This window comes from Sardina pilchardus, chromosome 17 (genome assembly GCF_963854185.1).
Source record: "Sardina pilchardus chromosome 17, fSarPil1.1, whole genome shotgun sequence".
NCBI lineage: Eukaryota > Metazoa > Chordata > Actinopteri > Clupeiformes > Clupeidae > Sardina > Sardina pilchardus.
In genome coordinates, this window is record NC_085010.1 from 24,642,825 (window position 1) to 24,668,732 (window position 25,908).

Consider the following 25,908-nt stretch of genomic DNA (forward strand, 5'->3'; position numbering starts at 1 on the left):
ACGGGTTGGTCGTGTGTGTTTAAAAGCAAAGAAATCACATGGGGGCTATTAATTTTGACCACTCCACTTTTCACACAATTGAGATTAAGCATTCCTGATAATAATATTAACACTCCAAAATGCACCAGATTCTACATAATAACACTGACGAATGTTTGATTTTTAAAATTTGATCAGGGATGAAAAATGTAGGGAGAATTTTACAGTAATGTTCCAAAATTTCAGGGGGGCTAATAATTTTGGGCTTAACTGTACACAGGTAGATATACGCATTGTAAGCTAAATATTAGCATTGGTACATTCCGGAGATTGACAGAAAAAGACAGACGGAGTACAAAACACAAAGGAAACTGTATATAAGCCCATTACAAAGATCGTACCCGTTGTTAGACTGTGATAGTACTCAAAAAGTGCAGTACCATATTTTGGAATTAAATTATGAATACACCCAATTTTGGCTTGGTTTTAGTGCTTGTGGATAAGTCATTTACATGGAAGTGCTCTAAAGAGATGCCCCGAACACCACTGGAAGAGCCAGGGCCTCATTCAGACATAACAAAACACGTGTTATACGATCGAGGGGCCCTAACCAGTATCACATACTGAGGGACCTCATTCAGACATGAAACACACCCCATATTATTAGACTGATTCATCCACTTATCAGGGGTGAATAACATAACCCCATATTCAGACATATTGCATAACATAACCGGTGCCCCCATGATACCAGGGTGAACATGACCTAAGTAACCTAAGGCAGAGGCTTGGGCTTCAGGGCCCGGTAGGCCTGCTCAGCATATGCACCCGTTCAATCTGGGTGTCTAATATCTGTAGCCTATGTATCCAAAGTAGAATGTGCGCTGCGTGTGTCAATACTTCATGATGAAAGCAGCAGTATGTGTGCAGCAAGAAGTACGTACCTTTTAAATGATTAATGTTCTCGGGTAGGAGTGAAACGCCGTTTGCATTAAAGCTACACCTATTCATTGAAAAAACGCCCATCCAGTAACTCAAAATAGGCAACAGGCGTTATACGTTCTGCTGACCATGCCACAGCAATGTGCTGACAACGGCATTGATACACAACACAGAGAAACAAAAACACTGAAATATACACTAGCTAGGGGTGCTACTGTATGTCACCTGTAAATGGAAAAATGCAAGCAGCAACTTCAGATTTTTGAAGTTTTGACCAAACCTGGCCAACTTTTCAACTGCTGTCCATCTGATGCTGGAACAAGTGAAGAGTTCAGATGCAAAACCCTCTAAATCGGCCTGACCACTTGCCTTTTAAATGAGCATTTGTGTGATTAAGCTACTGTAGGTTTTTGCCCACAAATTATTTCAGACTAGGAAGTGTGATATTTAGTGGGTTTTGAAGTGAATTATTTGATTAACGTATACCATGTGTGGACAGCATTTACGCACCATTTTTGAGCAGAAGCGGTCAGAGGGTTTTCAGTCATCTGCATGTCCAGAGTGACAAGTCACCCACACGGTGTTGTGTATAACAAATCAATTCATCCAAAATGTGTTACAGATCATAATAACATTACCAATTCAGTCAATAGTCTAGCAACTAATTACAGATTGCAATCACAATCTTGGTTATATCCAGGGCTATTTTAAAAGGAGATGGATGTTACATATTCATATCACTACATCTATGTAAAGTAAATCCAACTTTGCATTACAGATATTTTGGATGTTTACCACTGTTAACACAAATCTGTCATAAGGCCACGACAGCTCATATGAGGCAATGTTATTCCCCTACCACTTTCAATCAGTGCCGTTATCCAGGCTTCTAAATGCCTTTCAGGAATGTAGCTTGCCTTTAAAAGACATTCATATTGTGCAAAAAAACTCAAAAGGACTCCAGAGGTTTTCTGTGACTTTTTTTTATTCCCCAACTTGTATTGAAAAGCATCAACATATCCTTTAGAAGAAGGTGTTTGGTCTCTTGGTGGTGAAACGGGGCTTGTGCTGGCGACGAAGAACCCTGTGGGGCAGGGGGAACTTGATCTTGGAGTCCTGTGGAATTCAAGAGAGATGTTTAGAACCCCATAGGGGGGAAATAAACATTGCAGACACTCATTTCACATAGAACTAGGATTCTAGATTTTACTGGTCACTAAATTTCACATCACAGCCCAAATTTACATCAGTTAGAAAAGTTAAATTGGACACCGGTTAAAAAGAGCTGCCCAGCTGATAGAAATACCACTTTAAATGTTGCCAGTTCAAAACCGCCAGGTTTGAAGATGGAAAGCTTGTAATCTGGAAGAGGAACTTGGCTTTTTATCTGGCGAGTTATTGATCTAGATCCGGCAACCGTAAGGCCAGTCCAGTGAGAGACCCGCTTAGGACACCAAATATTCAAGAGCCCCCCCCCCCCCTCATCCCCATCAAAGCCCTTCATGCAAGTCTCCCTGTCACCCAAGAGTGATACACCCAGGTAGCATTGAGCACCGTGGGCCAATATTACAAGTTATTAATGACATGACTATAGAGCATCATCTGGCCTAAGTACCAGGCTGTAAAAGTTCTAATAGTACCATTTAGAAAAACACTGAGCTTTGAAAGTCATTCATTTCAACTTCCATTTAACCAATTTAGAAAGTAAAATTCCTTTAAAAGGCCAAACGATTGGACAGGGAGACAGTCAGAGGTGAAACTTACGTGGAACTGCTTGATGGCAGGTCTGCGACATTTGTTGGCAGCGATCACTTGCACCTTCATGATCTGGATGGAGTGAGCGCGAGCACGATGGCGTGCACCCATATCCCGATCTGAACATAAGAGAGAAGAAGAGGGTCAGGAAGTGACCTACTGGGCTTATCTGACCAATCATGTCATAGATGTGAGCATCCAGCAGCTAAGTTTAGAGCACTTAGCACACATTTAACAGAATTAAAACTTTAACTTCATTATGTTGTCTGCTGGTTAACACTTAAAATGCTACTAAACACAAATGTTGGACCTTGAATTCACTTCCAGTAGCACAGCAGCAAGAGGAAGGCGACAAGGTTCTATTTCAATGTGTGCACACACTGTTAAGGAGCATCACAAATGACAAGTAATGACCCTTGGGTTTGTGTGCAGCAATGTCCATCTCAAATCAGAGCAAGAACATCTGCCGTTTTACACCGCTTCAGTTTACTGAGATACATCCAAACAGAGCTTTCATTTGGGAACACACCAGAGTAGGGGGCACAAATACAGACTTAGACTTCATAGATCAAAGATCAAAAGGAACTGCCTAGTCTTTGTTTCTCTACAGAATATCCACTACTGTCAAAATGCATCAAGTAATGGTACACAACTACCAATAGGTGCACAGCAAGGCACCAACTCCAAGATTTAACAGCCCTGTCTGTGTGAGCACATACAGAAGCTCTATCCAACTGTAGTACTAGTGCATGGCCAGAAATCAATTTAACCATACTACTACTACATGCACAGCCAGAAACCAATTCCAAGTGGAGACTTACAGCACTGAGTGACAGCACCAGAAGTGGTCAGGTCTCTGTACTCTCTGTACATGTTGTGAGTTCCACTACGGGAGTCATAACGCAGCCAGATGCCAAAGTTCTTCACCTTCAGGGGAGTCTTCTCGTGGACCTGGAGAAAAAATGAAAGGACATTAATATATGATAAAAGTGACACCAACATACAAGACACACCTCACTAACCAACAGTTCAATTCACCTGGATTCAAGAACCACTCACACACTGAATAGATGACCCCGAGTAAGAATTAAAGTGCAGCTAATCTTTCTACCACACACACACGAAGTTTTATTAAGTTCTCACCAGTCCACAGTAGACTGTCTCGCCTGAGGCCTTCTTCATCTTCCTCAACTGGGAGACAAAGTACCAGAAACGGGACTTGGCCACCACATGGTTGGGGGCGAAGATCCTCATGCGGTATAAGGGAGGGTTAGGGTTCTTGGCAGAGGGCAAGAGGCGCCCAATGACTTTATACTCCCTAAGCTGAAAACAGGAAATGGCAAGAAACAGAAACAGCATTTAGTGGATGTTGATAGGTAAGTCACAATGCATTGCAATACATAAACCTGTCAAAAGTGTAGGACCTTGAATTCACTTTCTAGAACACATCAGTATCCGAAAGGCGACAAGGTTCTTTTTCCTATCAGCACACCACGCTAGATCACATCATTAATTGGACGTGACCCTTGGGTTTGGGTGCTACACGTCAACAAACATATATAACATTACACATGTGCGGCATCAATATTATTCAATAACCACTTTTCCAAGTGGGGGTCCTTTGCTTTTGCGACTAAACTTGTCATCGGATGGCTTTCTCATGGCAACATTACCTCATCAGATGTTAAGGTTAGCGTTAACACTTTACTAGTGCTAATGCATCGGATATATGGCAATTTGACAGCAATGTAAGCCAACATTAACATCACCCTAATTATTCTAACGCAATAACGTGTAAAGAACCATTACATCTCCACCTCATTGCACGCACTCGGGATATACAATAATTTATCAAACAAGCCACAACGTTAGCCCGCAGTGGGCTAGCGTAAATCACTAGCCTAGTTAGCGTTAAACGAGACTATCCACGACGCGCATGTGGTTTGCTACCATTCCGATTCATCAGAAGAAAAAGTACAATTGAATGTTCAACATTAAGATGTAATGAAGAGTTGAACTACTAACACAAGGCACTGGAATTAAATAAGGCATAGGGTCCGACAGGATTTTGACAAAAGTTTTTCAAAGCACCACATGGCTTTTGCTACGACACCGGGACGCCATGTTAGAATCATGGATGGCCCGGGTAAATCGCCTGATACATTTTTCTACACCATAATACACCGATACAAACACATATAAATGTTCAACAAATGTTTAAGCAGTAACAGGTCTCAAAAAATTTGATCAACGACATATATTTGCAGGTTTTCAAGAATTTTACATACTGTGCCAGACGCCTTCATGGTGTCTCTCGCTGACTGCCACTGTGAAAAGGAAGTAGAAGGGCGGAGAATCGTTACGTCAAGGCTTGGGAAAGGGCGGTGCTGTAGGCCTATGTATTTTCCTGAACGACTGATGAGCAATTAGTCGATTGATTAACTATTTGTTAATTTAACAAACTAAAGAAATTCGTGCATTTTGACATAATACACGTTATACGCTAGCTATATCACAGTATGTCGTTATATGAATGAAAATACATTATTACCACTGCCTAATGGGGTTTGATCTTTTGCTGTCTATCACAGGTTATGAAAACATTTAACACATAAATACAGAACAAAAAGGCAACCCATTAATTTCAATGTCAATGTTCTTAATTTGGTTTATCGCCATCATCACCTGGATCACATACTTTATTTCTTCGGGGGGACATTTAGGGTTAAGGATGTAATAGACCTAAAATAAAGGGCTATGTACATGTAATTTAATTTGCACCTCGATATAATGACATAATAATAACAATGGGCCGTTTTGATAGAGCGATATTTTTTAATACAGATGAAATCATGGACTCTGTGAAATCTCAGCCAGCCATGTTCATTCATTCAATAACAAAAAGAAACAAAACTACATCAAAATATGAACAAAACACAGAATGTAGATTTGTAAGCAAAGATTGATGATAAAGCACAATTTAAAGTTAAACTGAAGTATCTTTGTTGTAGGTTTTGCACAAAACACCGGGCGAATTTCTTCCTGCGGTCGTGACCCAGGTAAATGTGACGTTCCCATTTCCGTTGAGCTCCATCGCATCGCTTGAGTCGCCGACACGCCGCAATCTAGAGAATCGCCAAGCCGGACCGTCAACGTAACGTTAACGTTAGTTGTGTTTTCTGGAGAATTATTTGTTATTGGGGACTACGAATAACGGAGGATGACTCCTTAAAGTCGACAATAAGGTACACAGCCATTCTATTATCATGGCTAAAAGAGCTTTTGGTCATGTGGACCTTTTAAACTTTTCTGCCAAGCATTTTTGACACAATGTGAAAGGGAGAGGCGTGCTGATAGGCGAGAAAAAGCTGTCGGTACGTTGTGGCTAGCTGGCTAGCAAGCTGGTTAGCTAGCCGGAGTTGTATTTACCTAAATACATTATTCATCCACAAACGCATTATTACGTTCAACCGATGTGTCGTTATGGTTAGCAGGTGGGCTTGTGATATCACACAACGAAGACTGATTACATGAGTGAAACTTGCACGCCATGCCACGTTATTGTACAGTGAAGGCGCATGTGACACATAGGCATGATGCTAGCAAGCTATAATACATTAGCTAATTGCTAGGTAGCTACTCAGCGGTGTGTTCAACTTTCCGAGAAAGGCAACCTGATGTGTTGCGACTGAAAAGTTATTTAAAAGCTAACATGGCTGTTGTAAAAGGAGGAGCATAGTTATGTACTTATAAACTGTTATGTAAATGTGGACGAATTTTGCGTTAGCACAGTGGAGAGTAGAGCTAGTTATGTTTTTGGTGTGACTGCTTTTGGCTAGCCATCTCAATGGTCAAACTCTGCCATAGGCAGCGCTAGCGTGAATTGGCATTGCTGTCTAACCTGGATGTTGACGTTGCGTTGCATCATATCATTGAAAATGCAACCAGTGTTGGCAATTTGCAATCGGTGTAGCCAGCAATGAGAAGCTACCCCATTTCATCCATACATTTGATCACTCACTAGTGTCAAAGTCTTTATGCTGATGGTGTTGGTTCAGACTCAGCTGATGAAAAACAACTCCGCTCAAACGCAGAGGCTCTGTTTTTACCTAAGCTTTCCTTTCTAGTGGCAATCCCTATGACAATACAGGTAGCCGCTATTGTGTCACTTGTTATGGTATAACCTATACTAGAAGTTAAGCTTGAAACAGTTAAGCTGTTTATCCACAGGAGGTGTAAGACCAACTTGATTCAATCATTCAGCAGTGAATGAGATTTCACAGTGTGTTGCCTTTATTGTATTTACCAACAGTGATCAGAGAAAGCCACCATTCAGTAACATGCTGTCATTTCAATTCCCCCTGTACACCTCCCTCCCCATCCCCAGATGTGTGTGATCTGCCTTTTGGTAGAGGAAAAGAGGGAACCTAAGTTGAAGACTAGCTAACCCACGGATGGCCTGCCAGTCTGCACCAGTCGTCATGGATGAGCAAGCGCTGCTGGGGTTGAACCCAAATGCAGATGCTTGTTACCGACAAAGGGTAAGATCTTGACACTAATGCGTGGCTTTTTTTTGTATACTGTCCCTTATGTTTATTATTGCTCTAGTCATATTACATGATTGGTCACAATTGGAAGTTGGTTGAATTGCGGTCTGTGTAGTTTGTCTACTGTCATTTATCAAAGAGTTTGATGAATGTTCTATGGTGTATAAATCACTGGTTCATTTTCGTTGGTGGTGCTTCTACTTTACTGTGCTTAAGAGACTGCCTAGTTCAGGCAGATCGATCATTGCTCTGATCAGCAGTCAGTATCTACCAATCTTTCTTCAGTTCAGCCATGTTGCTGTTTATACTGGCCAGTTGTGTGTGATGATTTCTTTTAGTGGTTATCAATGACATGTGGTTATTTTAGCGTTGGCATGAAGTTGTTGATCCTGTGACTACCTGTGATTTGAATGAAGCTCAGTGTTCAGTTCGATCAGACAGCGTTAGAGTGATCTGTGTATATCATGCGCTGTTGGAGTGATCTCTGTATAGCATGCGACTCTGGTCCTCTCTCATTTGCAGACTACGGGTTGCCTGATGTAATCAGATATTAAATGTTTATCTAATGTTTATAGGTTTCCCTTGGCATTTGTATTGCAATTTAGTTGCAACTCATGGCTATAAATATGGGTGGATATCAGTGGGGAGTGCCATTCAGCCCTCACAATTGCCATACATTTTGGTCTTCATTTCTATTCTTTTTATGTTTTTTATCCTAAATAGCAGACACTCAAGTTGTGGAAATATCTATTAGCTGAGCTCCCATACCTATTTTCAGATAATTGTGGGACAGTATTAAGACAATATTCTGATTTCTGACAAGGTTGATATTTTCACCTTCAGTTTATGTCGTTACTCACATCAGTCACTGGCTGAATATCTAGACTTGTTGTAGAAGAGACTTTGGTATTTTTAGTTCGAAGGTAGGAATGTACTGTTGCGCTCTAGATGAGAGTCTTTTTTAAACAGGTGCGTCAAAACAAAAAGATAGAAGAAAAGGCCGGAAAGGTTCACACTGAACTGAAGTCTTTGCTGAAAAAGATTTTTACTGAAAAGGAGCATTTTTAGTTATACCGGCATAATATGAAAATATTGTATTCAAATCACATCTGGCATTTTTGCCCAGACAGGTTGAACATGTTAAGCTTGGCCAGAGCAAGTAACTAAGCATACAGTACTTATGCAAAGGAAATTAGTCAGTAAGAAGATCAACTGCTCACTAACTTCAGCAGGTGAATTTCCCACCACTGAAGGGAGAAGTGAAACAGTTGTCCTTGTAATGATGAGAAACTGCAAACCCCAAATAAAACCAGATAGACTCATTGATGTGTGATAGTGTTTACGTTCCTTTGTGGTGGACCCGGAGCGATTCGCTGCATTCTGATCTTATTAGAGAGGATAACCTTTTCTTAAAGGGGCACATTTCCCAATGGTGGACAATCATTTCAGGCACTCACAAAAAACTCGATAAAAGCACGATTCAGATCTCCAGATTATCTGTGCACTCGGGTGGAATAATATCTTGTTTTGCGAAACAATAATTTGGAAGCAAACAAATATATATTCACATCTCACTTTGAACTGTAATGCATAGTGCTGAGGACATGGTTGAAGAGCATGCATCCTTTTATGTAGAACGGAGAAATCTTGAAAATGCATGTAAAATGGCCAAGTAGCCTAATGCTTTCTCTGAATGTAACACATTCTTTCAAAGTCATTTATATGTCATGTTGACATGGCAAATGGGCTTAGGGGCATGCAGTTTTCCACATACTTGAGGCTGCGTTGTCCTTGGGATTATCATGATTAAATGCAACAGAAATATGAATAATATGAACCAAACTAGCAATTTCCATTGTGTATCTGCCAAGGGTCTTGCGCAATACATTGATACATTGTCTTTCAACAAGGAAGTACTCCAAAATGCATTCTAGATGCAGCATAGTGTCAGAGAAGAAAAATTATCTCTGGCCAAAATTCAATACTACTAGTGACTCCCGGTCAGCCAGTCTATATGGTCATACAACATCATATGATGCAATGTGTTAAATTATTCAGCAATACAGCAATGCAAGCTCTGGTTTCAGCACGCGATCAGTGGAGAATGGGAGCATGGAGTTAATGTGGCTAGAACCCGAGGTGCTATAGTTGGGACAGCGGGAAAGGACTCTTGGATGCGACCAATATTTACGCCCCAGTTCCCATGGGGCAAAGTGTGTGGGTGTGTGTGTGTGTGTGTGGGAGGGTGGCTTCAGAATGGAGTGTGTTTGTGTCAATCTGATGTCTGGTTTAGTCAGTTTTGCTTGTCTGTTTCTAAGCCTGCGCATCTCTCTCCTTGTCTCTCTTAGGCACTGGCATATTTTGAGCAACTGAAGGAGTCTCAGGATGCCTGGGAGATGTGTGCAGAAGCCCTGGCTAAAGGCTTTTATAGGTAAACTGCTTGAGAAAATGCAGGATCATTAGTGATTGTTTGTATACACAATATGTTTTCTGATTCATTTTTTTGCCCATTTGTGATTTCCCTCCTACAGTGACGACCATGTCAAGTTCTTTTGCTTCCAAGTGTTGGAGCACCAGATCAAATATAGGTAAGCACAGTGTTCACTGAAAGAGAGCTGGTTTAACCAGGAACTTTATCTGTTTACCTCATGGCTAGTTCCCACGTGCTTTAAAGGGACCTCCGGGGTGTGCTACAAAGCAAGATGAGTGAGTTAGCGAGGTTTCTTGCACTGAAAGTCAGGGTTTGCAGTGCTATGAAGGTGGCTCTCTTATAACCGGGCCAAATCACCATAGCAGTTTTTGCTACAACTTAAGCTACTCTGGAGTAGGTTATGTTTCGAGATAAAAGCTCACTACTTGTAAAAGTACAGTCTACAACCAATCATTATCTTGGCAAACGGAGTCACCATACCTGCGTTACCAGCTTCTAAGTGTTACAGGCGGAGCGCTGTGCGTTCCCATTTTTAATCAGGCAGAGTCTAAAGCAGAAGCCTGGTTTGAATAATATAACTGATGGCCACTATCGCAGTACCAACATTTGCCTTTGGGATGAATGAAGTAAATGTCTATTGCCAATGACCTCTTACTGTATGGCTAGTTCAGGGTTTGTCCAGCCATCTTACAGAAAGAGAGCGTGGTTATGTGTAACTTGCTTTGTAGTATACCCTTCTGTTTTTAAAGTATAGGCTGAATGAGTCATTAACATAAACATACCACTCATTCTCAGTACAAAGAATGTCTTCATAGGACAGTCCATACGAAGATAATGTTTCGCTTGCTTTTCAACATATCCATACGTCCATACCTCTGTGCATGAAAGGCAATGTTACTGGGATGGTCCCTCTGACTGGGGGCCTGCCGGAGGATCCAGTTCCTGGAAAGAATGTTTGGATGTGTTATGTGTTTGTGCAGGCATGGAGGCCTGAGTGCAGCCCAGCAGCAGCTCATCAGGGAAACGCTGATGAAGTGGCTCCAGACACAGGTGTGTGTGTGTGTGTGTGTGTGTGTGTGTGTGTGTGTGTGTGTGTGTGTGTGTGTTAGTATACTATATACGGTATATATGAGAATATATCATAATGAGGGAGTGGGCTCTACAATTTTTTTTATTATTATTATTTTTAACTCCATAACACTCACCATACATACATGATCTATAGAATTCTACAGGATCGTTCTCTCAATTAGGACTGCCGCAGCGCAAGCATTTAGATTTTGTCAGGGTTTTTTTCCCGTCCTCCCCCATTACTCCCAGCAGTTTTCGGTGGAGGATTCCTGTCCCGACACCAGAACGCCCGAGGCATTTGAAACTTGGTGGGCATGTAGCCCCAGTCCACTAGGCTAATAGAAGCGCCCACTCACCCCACCCCACATCTCCTACAATTCCATTTTGCTCACTCAACAAAATGGCTGCCAACAGCCAATCAAAATTCACCAGCCTAAACAATATTGTCCCAATATGATTAGATGTGAATGCTCAAAGCTATGCAGTACATCTAGTCATCCAGTGTATTTTCTAATATCATTGGTGTAATCAAAGGAATGACTTTGCCAGACAAATTGCTTTCTCAATCAAGTGACATTCTCTTGGCATGTAGCTAAGCCTCTTCCCCTCTCGTTGTCTCGTGCGCAGCTGATGAACGTGCACCAGGAGAAGCCGTTCATTCGGAACAAGGCGGCACAGGTGTTCGCCCTGACCTTCGTGCGGGAGTACCTGACCCACTGGCCCAAGTTCTTCTTCGATATCCTCACTCTGATCGGACTCAACCCTCATGGAGTGGACGTCTACCTGCGCACCCTCATGGCCATCGACGCTGAGGTGGTCGACCGAGACATCATGCACTCCGCCGAGGTGAGCATTTCTACTACTACTACTACCATTACTGTTACTACTATTAGTACTACTACTACTACTACTACTGTTACTACTATTACTACTACTACTACTGTTACTATTACTACTACTACTACTGTTACTACTACTACTACTACTGCTACTACTACTACTACTACTTTACTACTACTACTACTACTACTACTACTACTACTATTACTGTTACTACTATTATTATTATTACTACTATTACTACTATTACAGTTACTGCTATTATTACTACTATAACTATTACTACTACTAATAATAATAATAATAACAGGCATAGTGGTAGTGTCTGTCTGCCTTTTGGTCTATAGGTGCATCACACAATATAATCATAATGTTTAGGCTCTGGATTTTGGAAAGCATCTTGAGACAATTTCATTATTATTGGCACTAACTAAATGTATACAATTGAATAGAAATGGACTGTACTTGGAATGTAAATAATAACAGGAAGTCTGTTTACCCCCTACACCCCGGCCCTCCTCCCCCTCCTCCCCCACTCTCCCACCCCACTTCACTCCAGGAGACCCGCCGGAATACCCTGATCAAAGACACCATGCGTGAGCAGTGCATCCCCAGCCTGGTGGAGTCCTGGTTCCAGATCCTGCAGGCGTACCAGCAGTCCCACAGCGAGCTCACCTGCCAGTGCCTGGAGGTGGTGGGTGCCTACGTGTCCTGGATCGACCTCAACCTCATCGCCAACGACAGGTCAGCACCTCACAGGGTGTTCTAGCTGTACTGAACTTGTACTGAACGTGACCCTTGTCACGAGTCCTTAATATTACAGTAATTTCCTGCATAAAAGCCGCATTGTGTATAAGCCGTAGGACAGTGTTTTATGCAAGTTAAAATAAACAAAACCATTTTAACACCATATGAACTGCTTCCCTGTATTAAGCATTGTATTATTTAGCAAAATTAATGTGTAAGCCGTGGCTAATAGTCGGGAAATTACGGTATTGGGTACCCCCTTAGGGTGCTAAGTACATTTATATTTGACAACAAGGGGAATTCCTACATTGTGTTGCTGCAGGATAAGAGGAATCATGAGTGCAAACGCTAACAGCCTCAAAAACACACCCGATTGGGACTGAACGTTTGACAACACCAGGCCTTAAAGAGAATTGCTGAAAGGCTAGACATGTTGAAATCATATTGCCTAAAGAGCATTGCACCAAATATGAAATGCGGCAGTTTGTGTGTCATGTTTGTTCCCTAAAAACATGCTTAATATATAAGTTCTGTAACGGGTGCAGTAGAGAGAATCTTAATTATAAAATACTCTTTTCAAAGTTTTGAAGGTCATGTACCATCAAGCTTAAAAGGATATCAAAGGAGGAACCAGATTCCCTAGTCTGTATTGCATCATGCACACAGTCTCTATATAAGTCCAGATTCATGGAATAAATGTATTAATTCATACATTCATTTTTTGTGTGTAGACCAGAAAGAATTGTATAAGCAACAGCACCACACACAACTGTAATTTATTACATGTATAGGCAGAATTAATCACTAAAAGCCATTTCAGGTTTTAGTCATACAGTGGTCACTCACTGCTTGACCCGAATAAAACTGCTAATTGACATCAAATTCACTGTTACGCGTAGTCATGTGGATTGTGGTGGGTGTAAAATTTGGGGCTTAAATAATGTTGTAAATTGTGTAAGGTCATCCTGCCTTTGTATGTTTACAACTCACACACTTCAAACTTACAACCACAATTTACCTGTGAAAGCATTGCCTTTGATGTTGCTCATAGTCTCATAGGCTCGTTGAGCCCCAAATCAGGGCCCTTGATCAGCTGTAGTTGGTAAGAGTAAGAAACTGACCCCTCCATTCTATTGTCTGCTCATGCAGGTTTGTTAACTTGCTGCTGAGTCAGATGTCTGTGGAGGACCTGAGAGAGGAGGCCTGCGACTGCCTGTTTGAAATTGTCAACAAAGGAATGGATCCTGTGGACAAGACCAAGCTGGTGGAGCTACTGTGCCAAGTGCTGCAGTCAGCCGGCTTCTTCAATGTGGAGCAGGTATGATGCAAGTTAGACTGAGGCTGCATAAGAGAGGGAGAAAAACAAAATGGATGAAATGTTGGTTCTAGATGTTGAAGTTTATATTTTGGAGTAATTGGAGTCTGAAGCTGACCAAAGACTTATGATTGTCATTTGATGACTCCTCAGAGTCCTCAGATTTGAGAACGTAGAGTATGAAAATGCTGTCAATGACTCGTATTGTCATTCACTGAAATGTATCACCGCTTATGCAGTGGTTGACATGTACTGTGCTATAAGAAAAATGTTTTAGATGTTTCGATATTTTACATGATGTTTTAGATTTTTAAATGTTACATTTATCAGAAGCTCTTGAAGCTCAAGTGTGTATTCCAGCTTGCTGCACAGTGGTCAAAAGATTGTGAAACCATTCAGTAGAGACAGGCATTGGTTGACATTATGCTGCATTTCTGTGAGCGCTGGGGTTAAAGATTAGATTTCTGTTTCCTCTACCTCCAACACACACACACACACACACACACACACACACACACACACACACACACACACACACACACACACACACACACACACACACACACACACACACTGGTTTCCTCCAGGAGGAAGACGTGGACTTCCTGGCCAAGTTCTCACGGCTGGTCAACGGCATGGGCCAGTCGCTGGTGCTCAGCTGGACCAAGCTCCACAAGGGAGGCAACGTCAAGGTTGCCACGGAGACGCTGCGGGCCCTCGAGGCCAAGGTGCCACTCATGCTCCAGCTGCTTGTGCACGAGGACGACGACATCTCGGCCAACATCGTGGGCTTCTGCTACGAGTACCTTCACGTCCTCAAACAGGTGGGGGGCTCTCATTTGTCTACCTGGTACCGGAGGGAGCACTTTTGAGAAGTTGGTTCTGATTATTAAGACATATTTTTTTGTGATTTTTTTCTGTCTGCATTTATATGAAAATCCACACACAACTCGTTGAATAACAGGATGCAGGATTGCATATTGTATACGACATGTGCTGCAAATTCGATTCATTGTGTAATGAATAACTACACAATGAATCTACTAGTGAATCTCCACTACAACGTCGGGGCCGCTTACCACCTCGAGCATGCATTATTTTCTACCTATATGTTTACCGAACGCTGTGTCATCCATTATCCCTTATGTATTTAGCACATGAGGGCTACGTTGAGGCCAAGGTGCTTTTTTTGTCTGATGTGCGCCTGTGCTTCTATGTGAGAGGAATCAATATGCTTAGATGTGAAACTGGTAGTTGTCCTCTGTAGTACTATTCTTTTTTTTTGCATGGATGAAATGCACAACTGAAAGTTGGCATTGAATCACTGAAGAGTGAAACGTGAGCTAAATAGATAGATAGATAGATAGATAGATAGATACTTTATTGATCCCCAAGGGGAAATTCATTACATGTGGGTATGTGTGCTTTTTTACAGCTTCCGCTTCTGACTGACCAACAGAAGGCTAATGTGGAGGTAAGGCTGCCTTCAATTAGTTTCATCTCATGTTTTCTCTCCATGTTCTTGGTCTTTCTTGTGTAACGTCACAGTGGTTCCTAACGTTGCCTTTTTATCAGGCAATCATGCTGGCGGTCATGAAGAAACTGACCTATGATGACGAGTACAACTTCGAAAATGAGGTAAGAAGTTCATGGTCTTGATCACGGTGCTGTGAAGACCTCTGCTAGGTTTACTATTTTGTTCAAGGTTCTACTGAAGTAGTTTCCTACTAATACCTTCCATTTTATTATTTCAGTACTTTTAATACTGGTGCCTTCCATTTGAATGCCTAAGTACTTTTAGTACTGATACCTTCTATTTGAATACTCCGATACGTTTTAGTACTAATACCTTCCATTTTTGTTATTTCAGTACCTTCTATACTTTTAGCACTGATGCCCTCCATTTGAATACTTCAGTACTTTTAGTACTGATGCCTTCCATTTCATTATTTCAGTACTTTCAGTACTTTTAGTACTGATGCCTTCCATTTGAATACCTCAGTACTTTTAGTACTGATGCCTTCCATTTGAATACCTCGGTACTTATAGTACTGATGCCTTCTATTTTGGCACAAACCTGTCTTGCTGTGTATCGGCTTTCTGGCCTTGTCTGAGCTGTGCGTTCCCTCCTGTGCCTGGTGTAGGGGGAGGACGAGGCCATGTTTGTGGAGTACCGCAAGCAGCTGAAGATGCTGCTGGACCGCCTGGCCCAGGTCTCCCCCGAGCTGCTCCTCGAGGCTGTGCGCAGGGTCTTCAACAACACTCTACTGTAAGTCTGCCTGCACTACACAGGGCTGGTACTGGCCACAGTGGGCCTCTGTTCAGCCCAAATCTTATCAAAGTAAAAGTATTTGTGGCACTTTCCTGAATTTGCCTTCATTATCAACCCATACTTAATCCATCATCTATCATCATGCTGTGAATATTGTTGTAACATGTAATTCCTGCATTTTTTGTTGGATATTTGAAACCATGGGATTTTGGTTAATTCATGAACAGTGAAATATTGATGGAATCTATGTGTTCTCATGGAGTTGGAATGACTGAGGACATAAATAAATCAGTGCAGTTTTGAGTGTGCAGATGCTTCCTCTTTTGAGCCTTTCCTGCTCTTTTGATGCTCATCCTCTGAAGCACTGTACTCTGGAACCTCGTGGAATCTGTCTTCTTTTGACCAGAATGAAGCTGACTTCAAAAGCCATTTTTTTTGTACAATTATCACAATATTTACTTTTATTGTTAGACTAATATTGTAAGTCACTTTGACCAGAATGAAACTGACGTCAAAAGGCATTTTTTTAGAAAAATATTTACTTTTATTGTTACTGTAGACTAATTTTGTAAGTCGCTTTGACCAGAATGAAATTGACTTCAAATGCCATTTTTTTAAAAAGATTATCACAATATTTACTTTTATTGTTAGACTAATATTGTAGGTTCGCTTTCTTTACATGCACACACGCACCTCTGACCTGTCGCCTGTGGCGTTGTTTGCTCCTCAGGGGCTGGCAGACGGCTCCCTTCATGGAGGTGGAGGTGGCCATCCGGCTGCTGTACATGCTGGGAGAGGCCCTGCCTGCGTCCCACGGCGCCCACTTCACCGGGGACGCCACCAAGGCCTCCACCCTGCAGGAGATGATGAGGACGGTGAGTCACCCTCTCAGGGGAGAGGGGCTGAGACTAGCACCACAAGAGGAGGGGAAAAGGGTTACAGTCATTTCCTGTCTATTAGCCGCATTGTGTATAAGATAGATAGATAGATACAGTAGATAGATAGATAGATAGATACTTTATTGATCCCCAAGGGGAAATTCAAGAATAAGCTGCAGGACTGTGTTTTATGCACGTTAAAAGAAACAAAGCCATATTAATACCATATTAACTGCCCCCCATGTATTAACCTCATAGCTGAAGACATTTTACAAAATCAATGTATAAGCCGCGGCTAATAGTCAGGAAATTACGGGTACAGCCGGCACCCATTACAGTGAATAGAAGTGTTTTTTAACGGACTGTGTTGTGTGAGATCGGCATGTCTGACTGAGGGCCTGTTTCTCTGTCTGTCTCTCTGTCTGTCCGTTTACAGCTGGTCAACAGTGGGGTCAGTGAGTACCAGCACTCCTCTGTGACGCTGGAGTTCTTTGAGACCGTTGTGCGTTACGACAAGTTTTTCCTTGTGGAGCCACAGCACATTCCAAACGTCCTGGTGAGTGTGGATGTGTGTTTTTGTGTCTGTCTTTGCGCACGGCTGTGGATTTCAAAGCATTTGAACTTGTACACTATAAAATGTAGTGAGTCTTGTCACGTTGAGTTAGTCATCGTATGAAAAGGTATGAAAAGTTAATAGCTGTCACATGTTTTTTGAGGATGAGATTTTAAGGAAAGGCCATTTGTAGAATGAAGTGTATGCCACTTTTATTCTAGTGAAGGATTTGAGTCTTCTTACATGCACTCTCAACCACTCTCATTGCATTAAAAACACTTACACACTCAGAAACAAACACACACACACACTCTCTCTCCCCCTCTCTCATAGTCTCTCACTCACACACTCACTGTGTCCCTGTCTGCTACCCCCTCTCCTTCTCAGATGGCGTTTCTGGACCATCGTGGTCTGAGGCACAGCAGTCCGAAGGTCAGGAGCCGCGTGGCATACCTCTTCTCCCGCTTCGTCAAAACCCTGCAGTAAGTCCGCAAGCGTGCCGGGCGGGCTGACCGCCACTCCCCTTACACTCCACTCAGACATTCTCATTCTGACATTCTGATCGGGCATTCTTATCAGCGCCCAGCTCCTGACTCCCACAAAGCACACAGCCCAACTAGATGTACCACCGAGTGAATTAGAGCTGAAGTTGGTTCAGTTAGACTTGGGATGTCAAGTTAAATGGGCTATGACGTGTTTAAGAACCACCACTTAAATGTTGGTAGTTAGGGTTGCCCCTGCTTGGGCAGTACAGCAGATTTATGCCAAATATGTCCAAATATGTTTCCAGTTTATGTATGACCTAATGAATGATGCTAATGAATGTAATTGTGCTGTATTTATTTATTTATTAACAGCAAACATATGAATGCCTTCATTGAGGACATCCTGAGCAGGATACAAGACCTGCTGGAACTGGCTCCTCCTGTAAGTGTGGCTGCCTGCTTAAATATCATAAATATAACACGATTATCTTTATTTACCTAAATATATACACAATTAATTATACCATGAGGATAACACTGTCCTCTATATACATATACACTCACTCACTCACGCACATAGAACATAGCTGTAACTCATTTCACCTTGACCTTAATGTCATGTCAGCATACACACACACACACACACACTATGGCTGTAGCTCATTCCATCCTGACCTTTGACCCCCTCCCCGCCTCGTCCCCACCCCAGGAAAACGGTTTTCCAGCGCTGCTGACCAGCGACGACCAGCTGTTCATCTTCGAGACGGCGGGCGTGCTGATCGTGTACGGCGAGAGCCCGGCGGAGCGGAAGCAGGCGCTGATGCGCAGCCTGCTCGCGCCGCTGATGGACGGCTTCCGCCTGCTGCTCGCCAAGCTGCCACAGGAGGCCGACGAGGAGAGGCAGCTTGTGCTCGCCGACTGCCTCAGCCACGCCGTCGGCTTTGCCAGGTACACACACACACACACACAGACACACAGACACATACAGCTAACCAAGTTGTCCGGTTCATGGGTCACGGTCTTTAGGCGGTCTGGTCTGTTTGTATTTATTCCTGTCAATTAGAAGTTAAAACAATTGGATCAATACAGATGTACTTTGGTAAAATTATATGACTCCGACTCCCCATGAAAAATGAATTCTGCCTGAATATGTCTACACACTATCCTAGTTCAAAAACTTGAACTTGTCTACACACTATTCCAGCCAATCAACCTGCCACATCTGGAGCAACAAAGTAAGAGTAGTGTCATTTCATTGGCTGTTGAGCTCTCCAAAGCATCAGCCTCCATTTGCCAGAATCGCACACTTTAATGAATGATTTGATTCACAAACATGCCCCACCTTTAAGGTGCTGTGTCCACCAATCACGTTTTTTTACGCTGAGAGCGCCCTCAACCTCCTTTTCTCGGCCCTTCGAGAAGTGTCTATTGTTGCTATGTTACCAAAACCAGAGACGGTTTATAACGAGAAGTGACATTGACGAGCCTGGCGCTGTTCTAAAAGTTGAACAGATTTCAACTTTGAGCGCTTTGAGCGCTGCGGTTAAAAAAACGGTCAGCGCCGAGAGCTTTTTTCCGGCGAGGGCGCTCAGCGCTGTGAACGCTGAGCTACATAGACTTTATATTGAAAAATTGTCGCCGTCGGCGCAAAAAAAGCATGATTGGTGGACACCGGGCCTAACGGCCCCACCTCCTTCCCCCTTTTCCAGCCGCACCAGCAAGGCCTTCAGCAACAAGCAGACGGTGAAGCAGTGCGGCTGCTCGGAGGTGTACCGCGACTGCCTGCAGTGCTTCCTGCCGGCGCTGAGCTGCCCGGTGCAGCGGGGGGCCCTGCGGGGCGCCGTGCGCTCCTTCCTGCACCGCATGATCATCTGCCTGGAGGAGGAGGTGCTGCCCTTCATCCCCGCCGCCTCCGAGCACATGCTCAAGGACTGCGAGCCCAAGGACCTGCAGGAGTTCATCCCCCTCATCAGCCAGATCACCGCCAAGTTCAAGGTTAGGGTCTCACAAGGGGTCAGGGGATGGGCAGGGCAATTATGCAATCCACCTCTGAAATGACAGAAATAGAGTTTATCCACCTCTCAAAAAGAGTTCATTCACAAATTGCAACTATTAACATTCAGAAATGACACTGTATTATCCACATTCACAATATGTACAATCATGGACTGGCAGGTCATAGGAAACGTACGAAAGTGGACATTTACAACATTGCACAGGGCCAGGAGCTCGAGGGTCAATTAGGGGGGATTTGCACTACACTTTGGAAGCCTTTAGCCGTTCAAATGAAAGTGGTTTAAGTGCAGGTAAAACAGGTTTGAGTGTGGGCTCCTATACATGATAGATATGAAAATTAGTGGGCCTTTTTTGAAGTGGTGTATAGTAATCTGTAATGGTTTGAGCAGGGTGTAAGGAATGTAATGTAGTATATTCTACATTATCATATATATTAACATCATTTAAAAAAAAAGGAAATGGGGAAATAGGTCATGTTAGTGAATTTTATATATTACCATATGGTCACACAGTCCTATGACTAGCAGAAGTTTGAAGTTCTTTATAGTTCTGACTCTAACCTGATCGTCCTCCTGGTGTGTGTATGTGTGTGTGTAGGGTCAGGTGTCTCCGTTCCTGCAGCAGGTGTTCATGCCGCTGGTGCTGGCCATCTTCGAGGTGCTGGGCCGTCCGGCGGAGGAGAACGACCAGGCGGCGGCGCTGGACAAGCAGATGCTCAGGAGGAGCTACTTCAGCTTCATCCAGACCGTCACGGGCAGCGGCATGAACGAGGTCATGGCCAATCAGGGTGAGTGGAGCAGCACGGTCGCCCCAGCGGGTGAAACTGAGAAGTCTTCGCATGTGTTTGTTTCCAGTGAGGACAAAGCAGCTTAAAGCCTTTCTCTAGACAGCCAGTTCATACACATTTGGTAGAGATGCATGTTTTTTAAGGGTTGATTTTGGCGTTGCTAGATTGGATTTTGGTATTGCTAGAATAGTTAAATGAACTGGTGAGTGGTGTCTGATGTTTACAGTACTACTGGTATAGAGTTTACTTGACCCTATGGAATTGAACATGACTTCCACCTCTGCTTAGGAATTGAATGCTGATATTCTGTGAAATATTCAACTAAGGTTGTGGGTATTATTTTTTGCTGCTGCCAGAGAGAATTAGACTTTGAGTTCTCTGCTCATGTTCTAGCACGTTATCATATAGCAGCGGACACATCTCCAGGGCTGGCACAGAAGACAAAATAATCCGCTGAAATGCATTAAGAAAGGCATGTCCATATGTGTGCAACTGTGCATGCATGTTACTCAGGGCATAAAGCAAGACATGTTCAAACTCATTGTATAAAATAACCTATTTTCAACATAATAACCTATAACCTAAATAACCTATCTTGAACAGTCTGGCTCATACTTGAATTCCACCAGGGTCGTGAGAACTTTAAGCCCTGATGCGCATACATGTACACACCTGTGTGAAACTGAGCCAATTCCTGCCTGTCTCCCCCCAGGGGCCGAGAACGTGGAGCGAGTGCTGTTCACCATCATCCAGGGGGCAGTGGACTTTCCTGACCCCATCGCCCAGAAGACCTGCTTCATCATCCTCACCAAGCTTGTGGAGCTCTGGGGTATGTTCCTACCAGGGGGTCAGGATTTGATTGATTAGCTTCGCCGATTAGCAAGGCACTTCCTCGTCGCCATTTTCCAGAAACACATCATGTCCGGTGCCATTTCTCCTCATGCTGATTGGTGGCTGTTCCACTGTCAGCTCATGCACGAGCTTAGTGTGGGCACAAGCTCTCCTTCTGTACCTTACGTCAGTCAGTAACATGGCACTTAATTGGCTAAATAAAACGGCACCGGAAACAAGCCCCTTGAAACGCTATGTTGAAGCCTGAAAAAATCTTTCAATTTTGGCAATTTTCACTAGCCTAGCATTCCCATTGAAATGAATGGGAGCGGGACTTGTTCACTTTCTCCAGTTCTTATAATACCTCCATGGTTCCTACTGGTCAGAAACATGGTGCCCTTCCACTGCAGAGCTACTTGACCTCAGACTCAAATTATTCACTTGCCCTCATGCGGCGGGCCAGCTACAAAGGGGATCTCGGCTGTTTAAAATTAAGTACAAAACTGTGTCGAGCCGCAAACTGTATCCAAATCCTTGGAAATAGCCTACGGCATTGTTGTTGCTATAGAAACAGTGCCGTATTTTACAGAACATAAATTTAACAGCTGTGTGTGGTGTAGAGAGCGAGCCATAATCCATCTGACACTGAGGTATGCTGCTCTGCCGGCCTTTTTCCCTTCAGGTGGCAAAGATGGCCTGGTCGGATTTCCAGACTTCATCTACAAGCACATTGTCCCAGCATGCTTCCTGGCACCTCTCAAACCGACCTTTGACCTCTCCGATGCCCAGACTGTCCTTGTGAGTGAACGGCCTCGAGGCATTCTTTCAGCATATCCACAACATCCTCAGTGTCAAACCCCAGTTATTTTTTGATGCATTTTTATAACCCGTCACCTCTATTGTGTGTGTGTTCCAGACATTATCAGAGTGTACTCTTACCTTGAAAATGATTCATCTCAAGAGGGTATGTACACGTGCATGCATTTATAATGACAGATCTTCTAAACAATGTCTGATAACCATACAAATACAGACAACATATATACAATACAAAATAATACAAATGTAAGAGCTATTTTGCATGAAAAGCTAAAGATGAATGAGATCATCAATCATTGCGACCGGTTCAGTTTTAATGGAAAGCTACCATCTTGTTTATGATTTTAGGGGCCAGAGTTCATTCAGTTTCTCCAGCAGGAGTACCTGCCCTCTTTGCAAGTATCACCAGATATCACACAGGTAAGATGGAGCCCATTTTTTTTTAAAAGATATTTTTTGGGCTTTTTATAATCAGATAGGACAGTGTAGGGTGACAGGAAACAAGTGGGAGAGAGAGTAGGGTGGGATCCGGAAAGGACCACGGGGCGAGAATCGAACCCGGGTCGCCGGCGTGCGGTGCAGGTGCCCCAGCCAGTCGCGCCACGACTGGGGCCGATGGAGCCCATTTTGACTTTGGTTGAAGTGACTCACTAGAGATGGGACCTCATCCACCTCTGCCTCTGCCGCTACTGCTGGACCGTTACAGTGGCACCGGTCAATTAAAAAAAAAAAAATTGTATTTCTTTTTTATAATTACCACAATCAGTCTGCTTTCCTGTAGCACTAACGTTCTTTACAAATGATATATAAGTGTTTATTTATAAACAACACATTTATTAACTTTTCAACTTTCCAGGAACTCTGTCAAGTGCTTCAGCAGCCTGATGTCAAGGTTCTGAAAAACTACATGAAGGTATGATCATTTCTAGTACACAATATTCACGTACACATTCTATGTAGTATTTATTTAATGAATTGGCGTCTTAACAGTTATTTTTTTCCTTTTTCTCTCTCCTTTTCTCTATAGGCATTCTTTCAGCGCGCCAAACTGTAAAAACTGGAAGTTGGACCGACGGTTGAAAGGACACAGAAGAAGAAACGAGCGGTCATCCGTGCCACTTACTACAAAACAGACAGAGCTTAGCATAGGAGCAGCTTCAGCACTTAAAAGTGAATCGCTAATGACGCCCATCCAAAGCTGGGGGGAAAACGTGGTGCCGATAAAGGACTTGTGTGGGGACGGGCTGTCGCTCGCCAGTGATTATGCCCCTCCCCATCGACCTAGGCCCCAATCAAAGACGTGCTCTCCATGTGGGTGTGGCCATTTGGCCAGAGGATGAGTACAGGGATTGGTTAACCCGCTCGAAGAGACAGGAAACTGTAGTTTGTGGGGTGGGATTTGGGGAAGGGGCTTCAGTTGACTGGTAATTCCAAGGGAAAATGTCAGAAGCCTAAAAAAAACTGTTGCCTACACATAGATATATATATAAAAAGAAATACTCAGTGTGAACCTGACTTCAAAGTATCAGCCAATTTTTCTTTTGTTAGGATTTGTGAAAAAAAAAAAAAAAGCTTTATTGGTTTAAAATTCTTTGGAATGTCAGATGACATGCTGGTTTATATTATAGAGTGGTTGGATATTGAGGTAAATCCATCATTTTGTGTCAAGAAATGGTTGCTTTGAGGAATTTTTATTTAATGGCGACTGTGATTTTGTTTTCTTTTTTCTTTCTTTCTTCCCTTCCTCTCTTTTAAATGTTGTGAAATTTTCATGAATTAAGGGACGTGATCTGGCAGACACCTGGTTTGTAGTCCCCTGGTTTCAGACGCACCAGTCTTTTCATTTCAGACTTCGGCCATACGTCTGTTGTGTCTACAAATGCTTCAGAGTATGAACAAAGCCGATACAAAATTCCACGTGCACCCAACAAACCAGCTGTATTGGTCAAAGAACCAGGAACTGGTGTCTGCCAAATTAGTCCCAAAGTGTTATATTTTTAAGTTTGGAGTGAATTGGAGAATGTGTGACAAGAGAACGCAGGAAGGCTCGGATTCTCTTCAGCTTGCCTTGTGGATGTAAGAGGTGCGTCGGTGCAACAGCAGTGCATGCATATCCATTACCGATAGGGGGCGCTGTGGCCGCTCCATTGCTGGCGCCCGTCTCGCAACTCACCCAAACGGCTCATCAAATTTCATGTGCTGTCTGAAGATCAAAATGTGTCATTTGCTTTGTCAAATAAAAGCGACCAGATCTGTCCATTGCACGTGGGAATGCAGTGCCACACTTCTGCACTTGTTGCACTACCTGAACTTACATGTTTGTTTGGGGTTTTTTTTCTAAAAAAAAACAACAACAAAAAACCGACACCACCACCTGTAAAGCCACCCTTAACTCCTGCCTTGTTGCTATTGGAATCTTACATAGAATGCCTGCCAGTTAACTGTTCCTTGGGTAATCAATGTCATCCAATTCCGTGTTGGTGCATCCATGAGAAACCCCGAGCTGGCCACAGTGTATTCACCTTTGTTATTGTTTGCATTGTATCAAACATGTATTTAATTAGAACCCCCAGTTATTGGGGGGAAAAGATTAAAAGCAATTTAACATTGGCGCATGTGACAAAAGAAAAGACCAATAGATTTAACAGATTTAGATGAATATTTTTCACAGCAAAAAGGAAAAAAAAAAGACAATGTTCCTTGTGATGATTGAACCACTGATGTCCTGTGCTGTCCTGTTCCCTGTATCAATGCAATTCTGACAGACCTGAGGCCCCAAATCACCTGCCTGTCCTAGTCATTGTGTTTCTCTGTTTTTAAATAATTCTGTTAAAAGTTTTTGTACACAGATTTGTTGTCCTGGGAAAACTGTTATACATTATACCTCTGACAAAATGGCTAACGATATCTGATTAGACAGTGAACGCTAATATGCAGTAATAATTAGAGTGGGGTTTACTGGGAGTTACATTAAATATAGATCTGAGGATTTTGATTCCAATGTTCATACATTTTTTTGTATTATTTACTTAGATCAGAATTTAAATTTAACATAGCTCATGAAGTGTGAATGTGTGTGTGTGTGTGTTGCAGGGGTTGAGGAGTTGGGTGTGTTACCAAGTTAGCGTAGGTCAGGCTCATGAAGGCGGTTTCAAGTGATCAGTTGTGAGTCATTGGCAGCCTTTTAATTTATTATCTTAACCCTAAGGCTCATTTGAATTAACGACTCGGCATAGATGACTAAAGGACATTTTCTGTCAGAGCCCTCCAAGTGTCACCCTGCACAAATTTTATGATAATGTTTCCAGTGATTTTATCTTGACATCAATTCTGATGATTTGGCGCCGCCATCTTGTGTGGCACTGTATTGAGAATCTGAAATCTGATCCCACTGTATTAAGGCCAAACATATGAATGGATTTCTCTCATTCTGAATTGAGATGTCTTTGTGAGTACTTGATTTATTTTTGATATGTTGGGACAAACCTTCACAATTTGTCAATCTCTTGTCACCACCAATAAAGTGTTTACTAATCTTAGTAGTTGTGCAATTTGTTCATGGTTGTCTTCAAAGAAGAAAAACAAGCAAATTCAGATAAGCTATTTTAAGACACTACTACTCTGTTATGTAAGCCACAAA

General features: G+C 42.7%; 2 protein-coding genes and 2 non-coding genes across 5 annotated transcripts; 1 reads left to right on the top strand and 3 right to left on the bottom strand.

Moving 5' to 3' along the window:
- Nucleotides 1–1,888: 1,888 nt before the first annotated feature.
- rpl18a (ribosomal protein L18a) lies at nucleotides 1,889–5,084 on the bottom strand. The gene is made up of 5 exons (XM_062518333.1): nucleotides 4,965–5,084; nucleotides 3,820–3,999; nucleotides 3,498–3,627; nucleotides 2,686–2,795; nucleotides 1,889–2,037 (listed from the first exon to the last, which is right to left on the bottom strand). The coding sequence occupies exons 1-5, from the start codon at nucleotides 4,980–4,982 to the stop codon at nucleotides 1,945–1,947; spliced, it is 531 nt and encodes a 176-aa protein (XP_062374317.1). The 5' UTR covers nucleotides 4,983–5,084; the 3' UTR covers nucleotides 1,889–1,944.
- LOC134062925 (small nucleolar RNA SNORA68) lies at nucleotides 2,976–3,109 on the bottom strand. Its single transcript, XR_009935704.1, has one exon. It is a non-coding gene; the product is annotated as a small nucleolar RNA SNORA68 (small nucleolar RNA).
- On the bottom strand, nucleotides 4,090–4,219 carry LOC134062924 (small nucleolar RNA SNORA68). The gene has a single exon (XR_009935703.1). It is a non-coding gene; the product is annotated as a small nucleolar RNA SNORA68 (small nucleolar RNA).
- A 700-nt stretch (nucleotides 5,085–5,784) lies between the features above and the next one.
- xpot (exportin, tRNA (nuclear export receptor for tRNAs)) lies at nucleotides 5,785–25,807 on the top strand. 2 transcript variants are annotated; one of them, XM_062518334.1, is made up of 25 exons: nucleotides 5,785–5,921; nucleotides 7,064–7,217; nucleotides 9,572–9,654; nucleotides 9,755–9,811; nucleotides 10,635–10,704; nucleotides 11,353–11,571; nucleotides 12,125–12,309; nucleotides 13,462–13,630; nucleotides 14,215–14,451; nucleotides 15,063–15,101; nucleotides 15,203–15,265; nucleotides 15,772–15,896; nucleotides 16,630–16,774; nucleotides 17,214–17,333; nucleotides 17,718–17,812; nucleotides 18,188–18,257; nucleotides 18,525–18,763; nucleotides 19,525–19,810; nucleotides 20,429–20,618; nucleotides 21,331–21,447; nucleotides 22,132–22,247; nucleotides 22,366–22,413; nucleotides 22,617–22,688; nucleotides 23,125–23,181; nucleotides 23,296–25,807. In XM_062518334.1, exons 2-25 carry the CDS (start codon nucleotides 7,131–7,133, stop codon nucleotides 23,320–23,322), a joined length of 2,916 nt encoding a protein of 971 aa, XP_062374318.1. In that variant the 5' UTR covers nucleotides 5,785–5,921; nucleotides 7,064–7,130; the 3' UTR covers nucleotides 23,323–25,807. The 2 variants fall into 2 exon arrangements, with proteins under 2 accessions (XP_062374318.1, XP_062374320.1); XM_062518336.1 differs by having other exon boundaries at nucleotides 12,128–12,309.
- Nucleotides 25,808–25,908: the final 101 nt, after the last annotated feature.

Coding starts and splice junctions, on each gene's coding strand:
- rpl18a (XM_062518333.1), bottom strand. Junction 3,628..3,819: donor AGACAGTCTACTGTGGACTG/GTGAGAACTTAA, acceptor TTTTTTCTCCAG/GTCCACGAGAAGACTCCCCT. Junction 2,796..3,497: donor TGGTGCTGTCACTCAGTGCT/GTAAGTCTCCAC, acceptor TCTTATGTTCAG/ATCGGGATATGGGTGCACGC.
- xpot (XM_062518334.1), top strand. CDS start 7,131: ATGGCCTGCCAGTCTGCACCAGTCGTCATGGATGAGCAAGCGCTGCTG. Junction 17,813..18,187: donor CGCTTCGTCAAAACCCTGCA/GTAAGTCCGCAA, acceptor ATTTATTAACAG/CAAACATATGAATGCCTTCA. Junction 22,689..23,124: donor TATCACCAGATATCACACAG/GTAAGATGGAGC, acceptor TCAACTTTCCAG/GAACTCTGTCAAGTGCTTCA.